This window comes from Marmota flaviventris, chromosome 7, assembly GCF_047511675.1.
Source record: "Marmota flaviventris isolate mMarFla1 chromosome 7, mMarFla1.hap1, whole genome shotgun sequence".
NCBI classification, from domain to species: Eukaryota; Metazoa; Chordata; class Mammalia; order Rodentia; family Sciuridae; genus Marmota; species Marmota flaviventris.
The window spans coordinates 3,750,919-3,767,724 of NC_092504.1; the positions used below are offsets into that span (position 1 = coordinate 3,750,919).

A 16,806-nucleotide genomic window follows, 5' to 3' on the forward strand; every position below is an offset into this window, starting at 1 on the left:
CGCGCCTGTGCGCTAACCTCGGGGTTCCGCCCGCGGTAGCGACGTCAGGACGACCGTCCAGAGCCCGCCGTGTGCGCAGCCGGGGCCGGAGCAGAGCGGACCGCGCGAGGCCTGGAAGGGCGCGGGGCAGCGGGCCGCGGCTGTGACCCCGGGGCGCCCGGCAGCCGCTGGGGCCAAACGCTAGCATAAGTGTCTCAGATCACCGCCCGCCGCGGAGAGGAGACTGCGTCACGACAGGTTTAGCTGCAGGTGACAGGCCGGCGTCCACGTCACGTATCTCGGCAACCGGGACTCTGCAGGGTGACAGCTCCCTGACAGTGGGACTTGGAGGTGGAACCGGGAAGCAGAAAGGTGGAGACCAGGCCACGGGTCACCCCAGGTAACTTTTCTGTAGGGGTGAAAGCCAGGGGACTTCATAATGAGGCCCTGATTGGCTGAAGTGTCCAGTTTCCAGAAAAATGGTGTTTGGTGACCTGGCTGCTTCCTTAGTTAGACTGTGCAGTATTTTGGTTTGCACTGGTGCCTGGGGGGCTTCTGTGCAGGACCTCAGACCAAAAGTATAGCCTCTCTCTTTTTTTTTTAAGAAGAAAAACTGGCTTCAGTGAAAGCCACCACTTAACAGATGTCAGCAACTATTGCCAGTATCCGGTTGTGCACTGCGACAGCTTAGACAGCGTGTGCTGACAAACATTGCCTTGCACTGTCCCTGAAGCACACAAGGAGAGGTGGCTTGGCAAACAGGCACCTTGCTGTAGTGTTGGAATTTGAACCCAGGCAGTCTGGCTTTGAATCCTCTTGGCATGGTATAGCAATGGGACCAGAGGAGACTGGATAGGATCATAGGATTTGGAGTCACTCTGTTTGATAATAATTGTAGGACCTTGGGCAATTGGTTTCACTTCAAAAAGCTAACTCCCTGGCGATTACCTGCACACAGTCCTTCCTCAATAATGGGAGGTTCCATGCTAGGTTTAATAGGGCCATATGTGGCAGAGGTATTGATAGAGTGGGGCCCTGATAAGCAATCTGGGCACCATGAGGAGGGGACTTCTAGGAATGGTCTTGGGTTTACAGTGTGGGTAGCTCTTGGGCTACTGGCAGTGTGAACTGGGCCTACAGGAGGGCAGGCTGGGTCAGGGGTGATTTCAGTGTTGCACATTCAGTTTGAACATCTCCAGAACTCGAGAGAAGAGGGCTGTCCAGCCAGCTGCCAAATAAGCACAGGGGTCAGGAGGTATGGATGTGGGAGCTCTCCACACACCAAGGACCATCTGTGTGGATGGGATGGTGCATGGGGTGGGTGTCTAAGGACAGGTCTTCGAGGAGACAGGAGGAGGGCAAAGGGAGGTGTGTGGTGCTCCAGGCCACAGGAAGAAGCGTGTGCAGGGTAGTAGGAAGCAGGCCCTGGGCTGCAGAAGCACTCTTGGGCTTTTCTGCTGGTGTGTGGAGAACTTGCCTCTGCCAAGTGGGGTGCTTTATTTTTCCCTTTTTATGCTGCATTATTGAGATAGACTCCACATCCCATGGTCTACACTGTGTGCTACGTGGTTGTTTATATATTCACAGGGTTGTGCAAACATCATCACTGTGTAATTATGGAACATTTTCAGAAAGAAACTTTGGACCCATTAGGAGTGGATTGGTATTCCCCCAGCAGCTACTAATCCTACTTTCTTTCTCTCTGTATTTGCATTTTCTGAATGTTTCCTATTATAGGAAGCATATGACTGTGGTCTTTGGTGACTGGCTTCTTTCACTGAAATCATGTTTTCAGGGTTCATATATATTGTGTCATGAATCAGTACTTTATTCCTTTTTTGTGACTGAGTTATGTCCCACTGGGCAGATCTGCCATGCATAGTTTACCCCTTCATCCACTGGTGGACATTTGGGTTGTTTCCACTCTGGAGATGCTATAAGCAATGCTGCAATGAAGTTTATGTACAGGTGTTTGTGTGACTAAGTCTTAGTTCTCCAGAGTGCGTGCCTAGGAGTGGAGTTGCTGGGTCCTATGGTCTGAGGAACTGCCAATCTGTCTTTCCATGTGGTGGCACCATTCTCTGTCCCTCATGGCAGTGCACAAGGGTTTGGCTTCTCCACATCTTCTGCAGTACTTGCTATTATTGATCTCTTTGTTGAGGCAGTCCTTGTGGTGATAAAGTGGATCACATTGCATTCTTGATTGGCTTTTGATGGCAAATGATGTTGAGCGTCTTTTCTTGGACTTATTGGCCCTTTGTGTGTCTCTTTGGACAACTGTCTGTTCTAGTCCTTAGCCCACTTTAACTCGGGATACCTGTCTTATTATTGAGTTTTAAGGTTATTGAAGGTGGTTTTTGCAGCAAACATTTTAATTTGGGTGAGATCTCATTTCCTTGATTTTTTTTGTTGTTGATTGTGCTTCCATTGCTATATCTAAGAAGGCCTTGCTTAACCTACCATCACAAAGATTCACGCCTATGTTTTCTTCTGAGTTTTATGATTTGGGCTCATTGGATCTGTGGGTCACGGAGTTAATCTTGTGTGTGTGTGTGTCCAGTTGCCCCAGCTCTGGTTGTTGGAAAGGACTGTCTTATTGAGTTATCATGGCACCCTGTGAAAAGCAGCCGAGCGCTGTGGAAGGGTTGAAGCAGAGGGGACGTGTTACTACATTGATGGGAATTGCCGGTTTCTAGGAAAACTGCTGTGTATGGGGACGGCATTGCTCGGTTTCCATCACCACAACACCTGAGACAGTCCGATTATAAAAACCGTGGCTTGTAGTGTTGGAGGTTCCAGTGCGGCCAGTTTGGTTGTCCCCATTGCTGTGGCCCTGTGGCAAGGCAGCACGTTGTGGCAGAAGCGGGTAGTGGAGCAAAGCAGCTCACCTCGTGGACAGGAGGTGAAAGGAAGAAGAGACTGGGGTCCCACAATTTCCCTCAATCACCCAAGGACCCTCACTAGACTCCACCTTTTAAAGTCCCAGCATCTTCCAATAGTGCCTCCTGACTGGGTGCCAAGCCGTAACACGTGGGCTTTGGGGGGACATCCCAGATCCAAAGCCCAGCAGGCCGCTGCCTTCGAGACTCAGCTTGGTCCTGTGGCATCGAGCATGAGTGAGTCCGTCTGGTTTGGCCTGTCTGGGGCCTGGTGCAGGAGCCCAGGTCAAAGCGAAGGCCTCTGCCATCTTGGTGTGGGGCCTGCAGCCTGGCTCAGCTGATTTATCAGCTCCACAAGGCTCAAATCAGTGTTTGTCTTGGAAACTGGTGGTCCCCTGGGGCTGTTTGTAGATGGCTTTTATCTGGGTGATGACATTTCCTTCTTTTAATTTTATTTATTTATATTTTGTGGTCTGGTGTTGTACCAGGACTTGGCACACACTAGGCAAGCACTTGATCACTGAGCTACACTCCAGTCCACACCTCCTTTTTTAAAATAAATTCGAGACAGGGTCTCTCACAGAGTTGCCCGGCTGGCCTTGAACTTGTCCTCACACCTCAGTCTCCCAAGTACTTGGGGATCACAGGCGTGTGCCAAGGCTCCCAGCATTTAAGAATGTTTTTGATTGACACATAAAGACTGAACCCACTGATGGCACCTTGCAGCATCTCCACAGGTGTGCATGCGGTGATGCTGGCACCAGGTCAGCTTGCCTGCTCCTGGGTCCCGTGACGTGCAGCTCCCTGTCCCTGGCTTGGCGGCGTCTGTCAGCAGTGTTCCCTTCCTTGGGTGCTCTTTCTGCACCTGTCGCCCGCTGTGCAAGCTTCAGTGCCTTGCTCCTGCTGGCCTGGCTTCACAGAGCTACTTTCTGGTGCGGAGCCGCCTTGCCCTCCCAGGTGGGCCCAGGCGCTCCTGCCACATGATCTCTGGTCAGATGTCGCTGGGTTCAGTTTGCGGAGTTCAGCTGAGGGTCTTTGCATCTGTGTGTGAGGGACGCTTGCCTGGGTTTTCTCCTGTGTCCTGGTCTGCTGTTGGTGTCCGGGTCATGCTGGCCTGGGGATGACTTGGGAAGCGTGGGCACCTCCTTGGCTTCGGGGACATGTTTGTGGAGATTGGTATTTTTCTTTGAATGTTTGGCAGATCTCATAACTGAACCCCAGTTTCTCGGTTGCTAACTCAGCTTCTCAGTCATTGTAGTCTACGCTGATTTTCTGCTTCTCATAAATCAACCTTGGTGGGTTGTGCCTCCCTGGGAGTGGACCATTTCCTTGAGTGACCTCCTCGGTTGGCACCTAGTGGTTTGTGGAGTTCTCCTGCATGCTTATTTCTTTACAGTCAGCCCAACTTCCCCTCCTCGATTCCCAGTTAGGAGTTTGAGTTTTCTCTTTTTAATGGGCCCAGTGCCATGATTAACCTGTGTCATTAACATGGGCAAACATACTTGTGTCTTTCCCCAGTGACAGAATTCCCTGAGTAACAATGAAGTCACGGGCTGTGCCACGCCCTGTGGTGGGGATTCCCTGAATACTGGCAGGTCCCCCTATAGCCATAGGCTTGGCAAGCACAGGGTCTTTTATTCCAGTCTCTGTTGATAATAGTACCTGTCACCCTCAAAGCACACGTCATATGTAGAGAGGTCGCAGAAAGAATAAGATAGGTAAAGGCGCCACAGAGGACAGGCTGCTGGGCCTAGAGCTGGGGCAGAGAGACGAACACACTGTCCACTGGGGGTCGTCAGAGAGGGGTTAGGACAAACCAGTTCTGCAGAGTTGCAGGTGCAGACTGGACGTGTCAGCGTGCAGAGGGCTGTGTGTGGTCATCACACGGGAGAAGCTATGCCGTGCTGAAGCCCAGGGGACAGAAGCAGAGGTTTGCTGCTGTGGCGACTTTCCTGGAAAAGGCATGTGAGCAGTGACCAGGTGATGGAGTCCAGGTGCTGCTGTGTCCAGCCTCGGGGTCTTGAGTGATGGGTGTTGTCTGATTAGGTCTGTGAGTCCAGGTGCTTCTGATTATGTTTGATAGTTGGCATGTTTGAGTTCTTGTTTACTATTTGTCCTTGGGATTGAACCCAGGGGTTTGCTACCACTGAGCCACACCTCCAGACTTTGCATTTTAATTTGAGACAGTATCTCACTAACTTGCCCAGGCAGTTCTTGAGCTTGAGATACTGCTGCCTCTGCCTCATGAGGCATGTGCCACTGTGCCTGGCTGGCATGTATACGTTTTTATAAAAAATAGGTGTGTTCTTTATGGTGGTGCCTGGCAGGAGAGATTGTTCCGGGGTTACTCAAGGCAGGCACACCCTGAGGACTGCTGTTTCACACACCAAGGAGTCACCAGGGCAGGTGCAGCCTGAGGACTGCTGTCCCGTACACCATGGAGTCACCAGGGCAGGCACAGCCTGAGGACTGCTCTTGTGCACACCATGGGGTCACCAGGGCAGGCACAGCCTGAGGACTGCTGTCCTATACACCATGGAGTCACCAGGGCAGGCACAGCCTGAGGACTGCTGTCCTACAGACCAAGGAGTCACCAGGGCAGGCACAGCCTGAGGACTGCTGTCCTACAGACCAAGGAGTCACCAGGGCAGGCGCAGCCTGAGGACTGCTGTCCTACAGACCAAGGAGTCACCAGGGCAGGCGCAGCCTGAGGACTGCTGTCCTACAGACCAAGGAGTCACCAGGGCAGGCACAGCCTGAGGACTGCTGTCCTACACACCATGGAGTCACCAGGGCAGGCGCAGCCTGAGGACTGCTGTCCTACAGACCAAGGAGTCACCAGGGCAGGCACAGCCTGAGGACTGCTGTCCTACACACCATGGAGTCACCAGGGCAGGCGCAGCCTGAGGACTGCTGTCCTACAGACCAAGGAGTCACCAGGGCAGGCACAGCCTGAGGACTGCTGTCCTACACACCATGGAGTCACCAGGGCAGGCGCAGCCTGAGGACTGCTGTCCTACAGACCAAGGAGTCACCAGGGCAGGCACAGCCTGAGGACTGCTGTTCTACACACCATGGAGTCACCAGGGCAGGCACAGCCTGACCTGCTGTTCTTATGTCACCGTCACTTGTAGGATACATCCCGCTGGCCACACTCAGTCCAGCTGAAAGTCTACAGACTCCTCAGTCTGTCTGCGAGGCAGCTGTCTCCACGTGGCCTCTCCCTCCTGCCCGCTGCTCCTGCCTTGCTCTTCGTAGTATCCCCTGTCGCTTGCTCCTCGTGTGCTTCTCCTCCCGTGACCTGGGGTCCCCCCAGGCTGACCTTGGGGGGTGCCGCAGAGCTCCGCTGCCTCTTCCCTGCTGCAAAGTGGCCCTGTGCTCCTCAGCTCTTACCTGTTTCCACAGGGACAGAGATGGGAGGGTTACCCGGGGCCTGTCTGCAGAGCGCACTCCCTGGCCCCCAAGCAGGGCTTGGTGGCCACGTCCCTCCTTTCCCTCTTACTGGCACTGTGGACTGTGCAGGGCAGAGTCCAGCTCTGGAGTACTTCAGCAGTCACCTAGAAGCGTTTCACAGTTCCCCAGGCTCCATGGTTGTGGAGAGCCGGGTCCACAGCCATCTCCTCCAGCACCGCCACCAGCTGAGGTCTTGGGAGAGGGCCAGCCGACTCAGAAGTCCCTGAATTCCTTGTTTGAGGGCCCTTTTCTCTTAGTGGAGAGGCAGGTGTCTGCATGTTGGGGACAGAACAGGACCAAAGCCTGGGACAGATGGCCCGCGTCCAGGAACGTAACGTACCATGGTGTGTGGCCAGGCTGCTTTGCTGGACTCCCAGGGAAGCCCTGCGTGGTGTCCTCAGGCTGAGCCGAGGCTGCTTGAGCCCAAGTCCCCAGTACCCTCTGGACCCCTCGCCTACCATCTGTTTGCTACACCCACTTCCCGGGTCCTTCCAGCGCCAGCCCCGGGACCTCTCTTAGCTCTCTTTTGTGTCCTCGTCACCCTTTGTCCAGGAGTGGGGGTGAGAAATGTCACCTCGCCTTCTCTTTTGGAATATGGCACCCCTTCTCTGTGCGGGCCCTGCCTGCCGTCCCCTCAGGTCAGGGCTGGCTTTGCTTGGGTGGTGGCACCTGGCCAGGCATGTGGCCATCTGAAAGTGACCTGCCACCCTGCTTCAGGCAGTGTCCTCCGCAGGTTGACGGCAGAGGATGGCGCCCACCTTGGAAGGAAGCGCCCGTGCCCTGTGGCCAGACTTCCCCAGGGGACCCCTGAGCAGGTACCGGGCCCGCGCATCCTTCAGTGGCGCTGAGCTGCTGCTGTTCTTGGAAGGCGAGGACGTGGTCCGCTTTAAGGTGAGGTGCGTGGCGCTGCGGCGTGTGCTGCCGGCGTCCTCGTCCCCTGGTGGAAGTGGGTCTGCAGCTCTGAGCTGCGTGGCGTCCTGGGGCTGCCTCCTCTGTGAGAAGCTGATCCTGGGCCACCATGGGCCGTTCTCGTCTTTGTAACCCTGGACGGGCCTCAGGGAACCGACCAGAGAGACAGGAACAGACCCCCAGTCTAAGCTCCTACCCTCAAGCCCCTTGTCCCTCAGTTGGGAGTGGCAGCCGTCTCCTCGCTGGTCCTGGGTTAGACTGTGTCCCCGGCAGCTCCAGCCTTGAGAACTGTGTGGGTGGGGGTGAATGAAGTCCCGTCCTTCCTCCAAGTCGGCCGCACTGCCTCCTGTGTTTCCAGAAAACCATCTTCTCGGCTCTGGAGAAGGACCCTCTCTTCGCCCGTTCCCGTGGGGCCGACCTGCCCCTGGAGAAGTACCGGGAGCTCAGCTTCCTTCAGTGCAAGCGGGTGCTGGAGTACGGCTTCTTCAGTGTGGAGGACCTGGCAGCAAGCCCGCTGAGGGTCTGGGCCCTGATCCACTGCCTGGGCATGTACGACTGGTCCCTGGCAACCAAGTGCTTCCTGCACCTGCTGGTGAGTGCACAGCGCAGGCCACTGCACATGGCCACACGCAGCTGGACGGGGGCCACCACCATGCTTCCCCAGGTAGCCAGCAAACCACAGGCAAAGCTGCACACTTGGATGAAACTCAAAGGCCCATGCCAGATCCTGGGGCCTTGTGTTCCTTTTTGCTGTGTGTGTGACCAGTGGGAATAGGAAGGCGGGCCGAAGGGAGGTGGCCACTGCCTCCTTCCCACACACTGGTAGGGGACTGGGCAGGGTGTGGCCCTCGTCCTGGGTGTGCTGTCGGTGGCGGTGGGGCTCTCCCTGCTGTTCACCGTCCTCCTGGCCCCTCTCAGCGGCTCAGGACTTGTCATAGGCCGGAGGTGCCTGCAGGCTGCCTGGCCAGGGACCGGGCCTTGCTGCCAGTGGAATCCAAGGCCCCTGGGCAGACGAACCTCGGGAGGAGCTGCCCCTGTCCCATGGGGCCTCGCTGAGCCAGCATGGTGGCGCGGAGCCAGGGACCGTGTTGATGTCACGTCGGCCTCCAGTTCCTGAGCAGCGCAGCTTCTTAGCCCCGTCTGTTTACACAATGGTGTTCTTGCAGGTTTTCGGGTCGGCAGTCTACAACTCCGGTTCTGAAAGACACTTCAAATACATTGAAAAGATCTTCAACACAGAGGTAAGGTCAGCGCCAAGAATGGCCCGGCCTTCCTCCCTGTTCTTGGGATTTGGGGAAGGGCAGCGGCAGGAGAGGCCCCTGGAGGTTGTGGCCATCTTATCTAAGGGGAGTCTCGGGCCACGTCCACTCTCCAGCCCACACACAGTGGGCTCTGCTGCCCGCCCAAGCCGGGGCCTGGCGCTGCTTCCGGGGTCCGGAGCAGTCCCCACCACCCTGTGACCCAGAGAGGGCTGTGGCTGGTCTGCCTGTCATCTCACGAGGTGGCACCCGGTCCCATGGGACGCAGCCAGGTCAGAGCTGGGGAGGCAGGTGAACAGCGATGGGCAGGCCCAGTCAGTTCTGCCAGGACAGGTGGGGCAGGCCCTCAGGAACAGCTCGCCTTACGTACTTTGCACTTGGACTCCTAGATTTTTGGCTGTTTCGCTCTGACTGAGCTGAGTCACGGGAGCAACACCAAGGCCATCCGCACCACCGCCCACTACGATCCCGCCACCCAGGTGGGCGCCCCTTCCCCTTGGGAGTGTCGGGAGTGGGGTGGTCACTAACGAGGAGACCCATCCCGGCCGGTGCTCCAAGATGCACACAGAGCCTCCCGGGTGCTGGAGAGCCGGTACCCGTGCCCCACGACCCAGGGTAGAGTCCAGGTGCTCTGGTTTGTGCACCCTGAAAGCCAGAGAGGACACCACTGTTGTGGGGTTCACTGCTCTGCTCACCAGCAGGGCTGGTGCTGCGTGCGCGTGGTCCAGTCACCTGCACGTTGAGTTCTGCGTCTCTCACTCACACCTGCCCTGGTCTCGCACACCTGCCCTGGTCTCGCACATCTGCCATCTCTCACTGCACACCTGTCCTGGTCTCACATACCTGCCCTGGTCTTGCACACCTGCCATCTCTCACTGCACACCTGCCCTGGGCTCGCACACCTGCCCTGGTCTTGCAACCTGCCCTGGTCTCGCACATCTGCCATCTCTCACTGCATACCTGCCCTGGGCTTGCACACCTGCCCTGGTCTCGCACACCTGCCATCTCTCACTGCATACCTGCCCTGGTCTCACACACCTGCCCTGGTCTCGCACACCTGCCACCTCTCACTGCACACCTGCCCTGGCCTCGCACACCTGCCATCTCTCACTGCCTACCTGCCCTGGTCTCGCACACCTGCCCTGGCCTTGCACACCTGCCATCTCTCATTGCCTACCTGCCCTGGTCTCGCAACCTGCCCTGGCCTCGCACACCTGCCATCTCTCATTGCCTACCTGCCCTGGTCTCCCACACCTGCCACCTCTCACTGCACACCTGCCCTGGTCTCGCACACCTGCCATCTCTCACTGCCTACCTGCCCTGGTCTCGCACACCTGCCCTGGCCTTGCACACCTGCCATCTCTCATTGCCTACCTGCCCTGGTCTCGCACACCTGCCACCTCTCACTGCACACCTGCCCTGGTCTCGCACACCTGCCCTGGTCTCGCACACCTGCCATCTCTCACTGCCTACCTGCCCTGGCCTCACACACCTGCCCTGGTCCCTCACCCGCCCGTGTGTCCACGGGGCTCCTGGGCGTTCGGGGATAGCCTCATTCGTGGAGCTTGTAGACCAGAGAGACCGCAGGTGGAACAGGCTGCCACCCCGGAGAAGTCCAGGGCCCGTGGAGGAAGCGCGGGTGCCCGGCCCTCCCACTCAGCCTGGCGAGGAGCGCGGTCTTAGCAGACAGAGTATTTTGCGTCCATTTTATTGTTTGCAATGTTGCTTGTCATTTCTCAAGTCTGTAAATCACAGGCGTGGGATATGCTTCCTTTAAAAATAAGGCCCACTTTGCAGTAAAGGAAGTCAAAGTGCCTCCTTTTGACTGTTGCCAAAGATGCTGACCACAGAAGACGACCTGGGGGAGGCGTGCGCCTCGGTGCTGACCACGGTGTCACTCTTCCTCTCGCAGGAATTCGTCATACATTCGCCCGATTTTGAAGCTGCCAAATTCTGGGTTGGCAACATGGGCAAGACGGCGACTCACGCGGTGGTGTTTGCCCAGCTGTACACGCCAGGGGGCCAGTGCCACGGGCTGCACTCCTTTGTGGTGCAGGTAGGGTGCCAGGGGGACCAGCGATGGGCACCAGCGAGGGGGGACCAGCGGGGGGGTGCCTGAGGCCCCTGTGGCTTCTGCGAGTGCAGGCCTGGGGAACCGGGGGAGCCGCTGGGCTGTCCGGCTGTAGGCCGCCCGCCGCAGCACTGCAGGCTGTGGTTAGCCTGATGCCAAAGGTGCTCAGAGGATCGTGTGTTCTCCAAGGCGTCCAGGGAAGCCCACGGTGTGCAGGGCGCTGTGGGTCCTGCCCAGTGGAGCTGCCAGTCCAGGGGAGAGACAGGAGGAGGCGAGTGGAGTCCCGAGCCTTGGCTGGTGGAGGTGCTCGCAGGCTTGAGGGGCCCTCGGGTTGGCAGTCCCTTAAGTGTGGAAGTGTGAGATGTGAACTGCACAATTAAATATTCCTGAGATAAGTTGACATTGACTATTTCTACTTTTGTCTTTAGAAGTCTTTCCTTGATTCAAGAGTTTTAAGGATATTTATAATCACTACATTATCATTTTACTTCTGGATGAACTGAAAACTTGCATTCATAGTGTTATTGTTCCATTACTTGAAAAATACCAATTGTTTTTATAATTTCCGTCCTCTGTGTTAGCTGTCTGCTGCTGTGACAAAACGTCTGAGATAATTTACTTTTAAGGAGGAAAGGTTTACTTTGATTTGTGGCTTCAGAGGCTCTGTCCATGGTTGCTTGGCCCATCACGGGAGGCCTTTGGTGGAAGTGTGTGTGAACCCGCAGGCCTCTAGCTGGTCAGGAAGCAGGGAGAGAGGAAGGGGCTGAGGTCCCAAGGGTTCCTTCAAGGGCATGCCCCACGGATGTGATTTCCTCCTTTAGTTCCCATCCCTAAAGTTTTCATCCTCTCCCAAGTGCTAAGCCTTCAGCACGTGGCCTCTGGGAGACATTTCAGATTCAGACCATAATGTCCTATCATCCCTGGCCCCCAGAGGCCTCTCTCTCTCCCCCTCTGTTGGTACTGGGGTAACCCAGCTCTGCTCAACCACTGAGCTACACACCCAGCTTGTAAAAGTCTTGTCATTTGAGACATGGTCTTGCTAAGTTTCTTCAGGCCTTGCTAAGCTGCTGAGGCTGGCCTCAAACTTGCAATCCTCTTGCCTCAGCCTCCCAAGTTGCTGGGATGATAGGTATGTGCCACCAGGCCTGTCTCACGTCCACCTCATAATGTGAAATGCATTCAGTTAATTTCCAAGAAAGACCAAAGTTTTAACTGTCCCATCATTGTTCAAAAGTGCAAATACAAAGTCTCTGAGTCTCAAAGGCAAACTTTTAGCTGTGAGCTCCTTAAAATACAAGTTACGTACCTCCAAGATACAGTGGTGGGACAGGATAGACATTCCCAATTCCAAAGGAAGAATAGACCATAGAACGAAGGAATTAGACCAAAGCAAGACCAAAACCCAGAAGGGCAAACATTTAACCCTGTAGTTCTGGCACCTTGGGCACATAGTGGCGTGATGTGAACTCGAAAGTGCTTGGGCCAGGCGCGTGGCACACACCTGTAATCCCAGCGATTCAGGAGGCCGAGGCAGGAGGATAGAAAGTTCAAGGCCAGCCTTAGCAATGTAGTGGGGCCTCAGCAACTTAGTGAGACCGTATTTCAAAATGCAAAATAAGAAAAGGCAAAGCACCCCTGGTTCAACCCCTGGTACTAAAAAAATAAAATAAAAAACCCAGGCAGCCCCACTGCTGCGGCCCTGCTGGCCGAGAGCACTTGGCCTCTCCCCGGGCCTGGCTCTGCTCGCTGCCTGCATTCCGCGTGGCAGGCAGGCCCTTCCTCATATCTCCAGCTTGCGGCATCTCATTGTGGCCTGGGCTTTGCTTTCCCAGCGTCACATGTGGCCCTCTGTGGGGGGTGTCTAGGAATTCTGACCCTGCCCCACACCCCTGGCCTCTCGGGATTCCTAAGGGATCTTGGCGGAAGCCTCCATGGCCCCTGTATGCCTGCAGCACCAGCACCAGCCCTGCACAGGGGCCCACACCTGTCATTCCAGTGGCTCAGGAGGCTGAGACAGGAGGATCGCAAGTTCAAAGCCAGCCTCAGCAAAAGTGAGGTGCTAAGTATCCCAGTGAGACCCTGTCTCTAAAGAACATGCAAAACAGGGCTGGGGTGTGGCTCAGTGGTCGAGAGCCCCCAAGTGCAATCCTCAGTACCAAAAGAAACAAAAAAACCAACACCAGCACCCCGTGGACAATGCCAAGGCCTGCCGTCCACTGGAGGCCCACAAAATGTCAGAACACAGAGAAAATGTAGACAAGTTCTTTGTCTACACAGGAACATGAACAGTGCCAATCCAGTTCCCCACAGAGGCCTGTTCCCATCTGAAACGTCACGAGCCTGGCCTTTACTGTCTGAATTACTATCACCTTCTGCTCTTCTGAGCTGGACCAGATTTTTCCATGAAGCTGTTTATACGACCAAGGCTTTCTCTAACCTGCTCCACCAAACTTGTCTGAATTCTCCTGCAAACCAATTCCAAAGGCTTCTGAAGCTATACGTGGTCAGATATAGTCGCAGCAATGACTCCGATTCTAGGTGCTAGTTTTCTGTATTAGCTCTCTGTTGCTGTGACGAAATCACTGAGATAATGCACTTAAAAGGAGGAAAGGTTTATTTTGACTCATGGTTTCAGGGACTTTGGTCTATGGTCACCTGGCCCTGTGGCGTTTGGGCCTGTGGAGAGGCTGCACACCCGGGGGGAGCAGAGCACAGCCTTCACTTCCCAGCACCAGGGGCAAAAGGAAAAGGGAGCGCCAGCTTCCACCCCCTGGGCGCCTGCTCCTGCAGCCCCTCCAGGCCCCCGCAGCCCCCTCCCCTTCCAGGTTCTCTCTCCTGGCCTTCGGGGCAGTCAAGGGCCAAGCCGGCCACTCTTCATTTCTGTTTTTTGAGCTGCTTTTTAAATGGCATTTATTTCAAAAGATTTTTTAAAATTTGCTTCTGACTCTTCACTGAGCCTTATTGAAAGACTGGAAAAGGGAGAATATGTCTTGTGTTTGGATTTTGGCCCTTTAAATATTTTAAATATCTTTATTTTAAATTTCAATTAAGTTAGACCATTGCTTTACCAGATAAAAGCTGACATAGACGCAGACCCATGAATTGTGAGTGACCTGACCTCAGCTTCCTCTCCTTCCTCTCTCTTGCTCTTCTCTCTTCTGTGCTGAGCACTCTCTGCCGGGGCTCCGCCCTGCCATCGGGGTTCCTCCACACCTCAGTGGACGGCGGTCCTGCGACCATCCGTGCCCTCTAGGGTGTTTAGCAGCCTTGGCCTCCACCACAGGACGCCAGTGCTGCCCCTTAGCTGGGACAACCACATGTCTCCAGACGCGGCCTCTGAGCTCTGGAGGGGCAGGTGGTGGCCGCTCCTTTGCGACCAAAAGTCCCCGCGCTAACATTCTCATGGAATGAAGCCGTGTCCCGTTCACGGAGCAGAGGTGAGGGCTGGTCAGCCCGCTGGCTCTGCATGTTTTTAGATAAGTAGGCCTTTGGAAACCCATCTTGGTGAGTGGAGAGTTGCCACAAATCTCGACCGTCCCTCCCACCGCACATACGTGCCGCCATGTTGTTATTCTTTTGGAACCCTGCTGTGGCAGGACCTCCAGGTGGCATTCAGGTAGCACGCACCGTCAGCCCTGACTCCGGCCCTGCAGCTGCCCCCACAGAGCGCTGTGGCCACCGGCCTCACCACAGCGGACAGCCGCCTTCTCAGTTCCACAGGCTGCACGCTGGGGGCTGGGCACTCTGGTTGCATTTCGGGAGCTGAATGTCTGAAGTCCAGATGCAGCAGGGATTCCCTCTGAGGCTGTGGGGTGGCCCCTCCCTGCCTCTCCCAGCTCCTGGCAGCTCTGGGCATCCTTGGCCTATGGCCACCTCTCTCCTGTCTCTGCCTTCACCCCAGTCACGTGGCTTCCTGAGTATATGTCTCCCTGGTCCCTTGTAAGGATCCTTGTCCTTGAATTTAGAGCCACCAGGTGTTTGGGGTGACCTTGTCTGGAGACCAGCCTTCAAGGCATCTGCACAGAGCCTGTTTCCACATGACGCCGGTTCCCAGGTCCAGGGCAGCCCCTGGGCCTGACGCTCCCAGAGGAGATGGCGCGACCCACAGCTGCGCAGAGTGGCCCCTAGCTCAGCCACGGGTCTGGCCACACTCGTTTTGCTTTTCCTGTGATCCTAACAAGCACCATTTGTTGCTCCCCACGACTTCACAGATTCGGGACCCAAAGACCCTGCTTCCCATGCCAGGGGTGATGGTTGGCGACATAGGGAAGAAGCTTGGGCAGAACGGGCTGGACAATGGGTGAGTGTCGGGCTGGGCTTGGCGGTCACAGAGCTGCCCCTCCAGGAACCCTCACTTGAGCTGGGCTTTTGCAGGAGCCTCAGAGCTGCCCTTGCCTGGAGGCTCCCGTGGGCCGCTCTAGGCGGTGGGGACCCTTGCCTGCCTGCCTGCGAATAGCTGTCCCCTCCAGCAGGTGGCGCTCCCAGGCCTCAGGCCAGGCCCAGCCCCTTCCCTCCACCTGGGGGCCCCAGCCTGGGCTAAGCTGGGTGCCAGGCCACCTCCTTGCTGCCAGGTCCTCGGGGCTCAGCCTCAGCACCCTGCTCGGAACCCTAGGACCTTGTCCACAATTGTGCTTTGCCCTGGGCTTGCTCCTGGTGATCCTGTGCAACTCGGAGGAGGTTTGCTGGTTGATGAGTTTGATACACTCAGAAACCTACTCAGTGGCTCTTGCTGGGGCAGGAACTGGCTTAGTGCTGGGTGGAAGATGGTGAGCACAGGGGGGTCTCTGCCCGCTCCCAGCACAGGTGTGAAGCAGGGTTGGTGCAGGTGTGGGGGGCTCCGAGCGCCCAGGTGGATGTGCAGACGTTGGCTGGGAGCAGCCCGAGAAGTCTTTAGTGAAAGCTTCATGTCCAGGTAGAGGCCTGCGCTTAGCAGGAGGTGGCCAGGTGACTGGGGACAGCACAGTGTGAGGCGCCAGGGTGCGCAGCCAGCTTGCGGTGGCCCCGGGAGTCTTGTCACTGAGGGACATCGAGAGCATGAGCTCTGTGCCACCTCAGCTGACTTTCTTGGCCAGGGTCCTCATCCGTGCAGTGGTGTGTCCCCATGTCAGTCCCTTGTGTGGTCCCAAGGAGGAGCCAGGAGAGGGCTCTTGGCCCTAACTGTGTCGGTGCCTCCCTCCCCCTGCACACAGGACCCAGAACTGGCTCCAGGTGAGCCCGGCCCGAGAGAGATCCTGGGCACAGGGAGAGGGGGTCCCTGAGCCCTGGAGGCTCCTGTGGGAGCCTGGGTCCTGGGTGCAGGGGAGCAGTCCTGCCCTGCCGTGTGGCTCGGCTGGCCACTCCCGGCAGCTGCCACAGTGGGTGACCTGGCCTCCAGGAGGAGGTGAGCCAGGTGGTCGCCAGATACCCGCCTGGAGAAACCCCCTTTCATCTTTCCCTCCCCAGTAGTCGGGGGCTGGGCTGGGAGGGTCTCCCATCTCTGCTTGGTCACAGCAGGTTTTGTCACAGCTTGAGAAAAGCGGGTCTCGTCACTCCTCTGTTGAGAGTGCAGGTGTGCGTGGCCAGCAGCTCGGCCACCGCAGGGCCTCTGCTGACCATCCACTAACCTTACAAACCAGCATCATTTGGGAGCACACAGAACGACCTGCCCTTGGCTCCCCTGAATCAACTCCTGCTTCTGGAGAAAGAGTGATCTCTAGGTGGACGGTGCCCCCGCAGCACCGGTGAGACCGCTTCAGTAGACACGTGGACGTGGCCAGGCTCTTCTGATGGCCAGGAACGCCCCTCTCCCGAGTCCCTGTGGGCAGTGGGGTCGGCCCGAGAAGCCAAGAGCTCCTCTGAAGCAGAGTCCCGGCTGTGGGGCCCGTGGTGTCTGCCCACACGCTGGCCGCAGGAGGTCGTGGAGCTGGGGAGCGCCCAGCTTCCCACACCAGCCTGGCTCGTTCCCTCCGCCAGCGGCGGGCTTGCCCAGCAGAGGGCGCCCGCGGCCCAGACGCAGCCCTGCCTCTGTGGTCCTGCTTTTTTTTGCTTTAGGGCTGTTCCTGGCACTGAGCCACACGGCTGAGGGTCGCCTGGATTTCTAGCAGCCACACACCTTGGGGACTCCCGTGAGTGGCCAAGGCTCACCTGCTCACTGCTACCACTTTTTCCACAATAAATGATCTTGAAAGGGGTGAAGAGAGCAGGACCTGCACAGAACAGGGTCACCTGTGGGGTCCGGGGCAGAGGACACCTTACCCACCTCTGTGGGGTGGGGAGC

At 56.7% G+C, this 16,806-nt stretch overlaps 1 protein-coding gene across 1 annotated transcript in view; it reads left to right on the plus strand.

The window, feature by feature from the left end:
- Positions 1-16,806, plus strand: part of Acox3 (acyl-CoA oxidase 3, pristanoyl) — a 38,965-nt gene continuing 22,159 nt past the window's right edge. Inside the window, exons 1-7 of the mRNA XM_027939827.3 lie at positions 1-379; positions 7,045-7,202; positions 7,579-7,812; positions 8,387-8,461; positions 8,869-8,958; positions 10,392-10,535; positions 14,762-14,850. Coding sequence (XP_027795628.3) covers positions 7,059-7,202; positions 7,579-7,812; positions 8,387-8,461; positions 8,869-8,958; positions 10,392-10,535; positions 14,762-14,850 — 776 coding nt within the window. The 5' untranslated portion in view covers positions 1-379; positions 7,045-7,058. The remainder of the gene's footprint in view (positions 380-7,044; positions 7,203-7,578; positions 7,813-8,386; positions 8,462-8,868; positions 8,959-10,391; positions 10,536-14,761; positions 14,851-16,806) is intronic.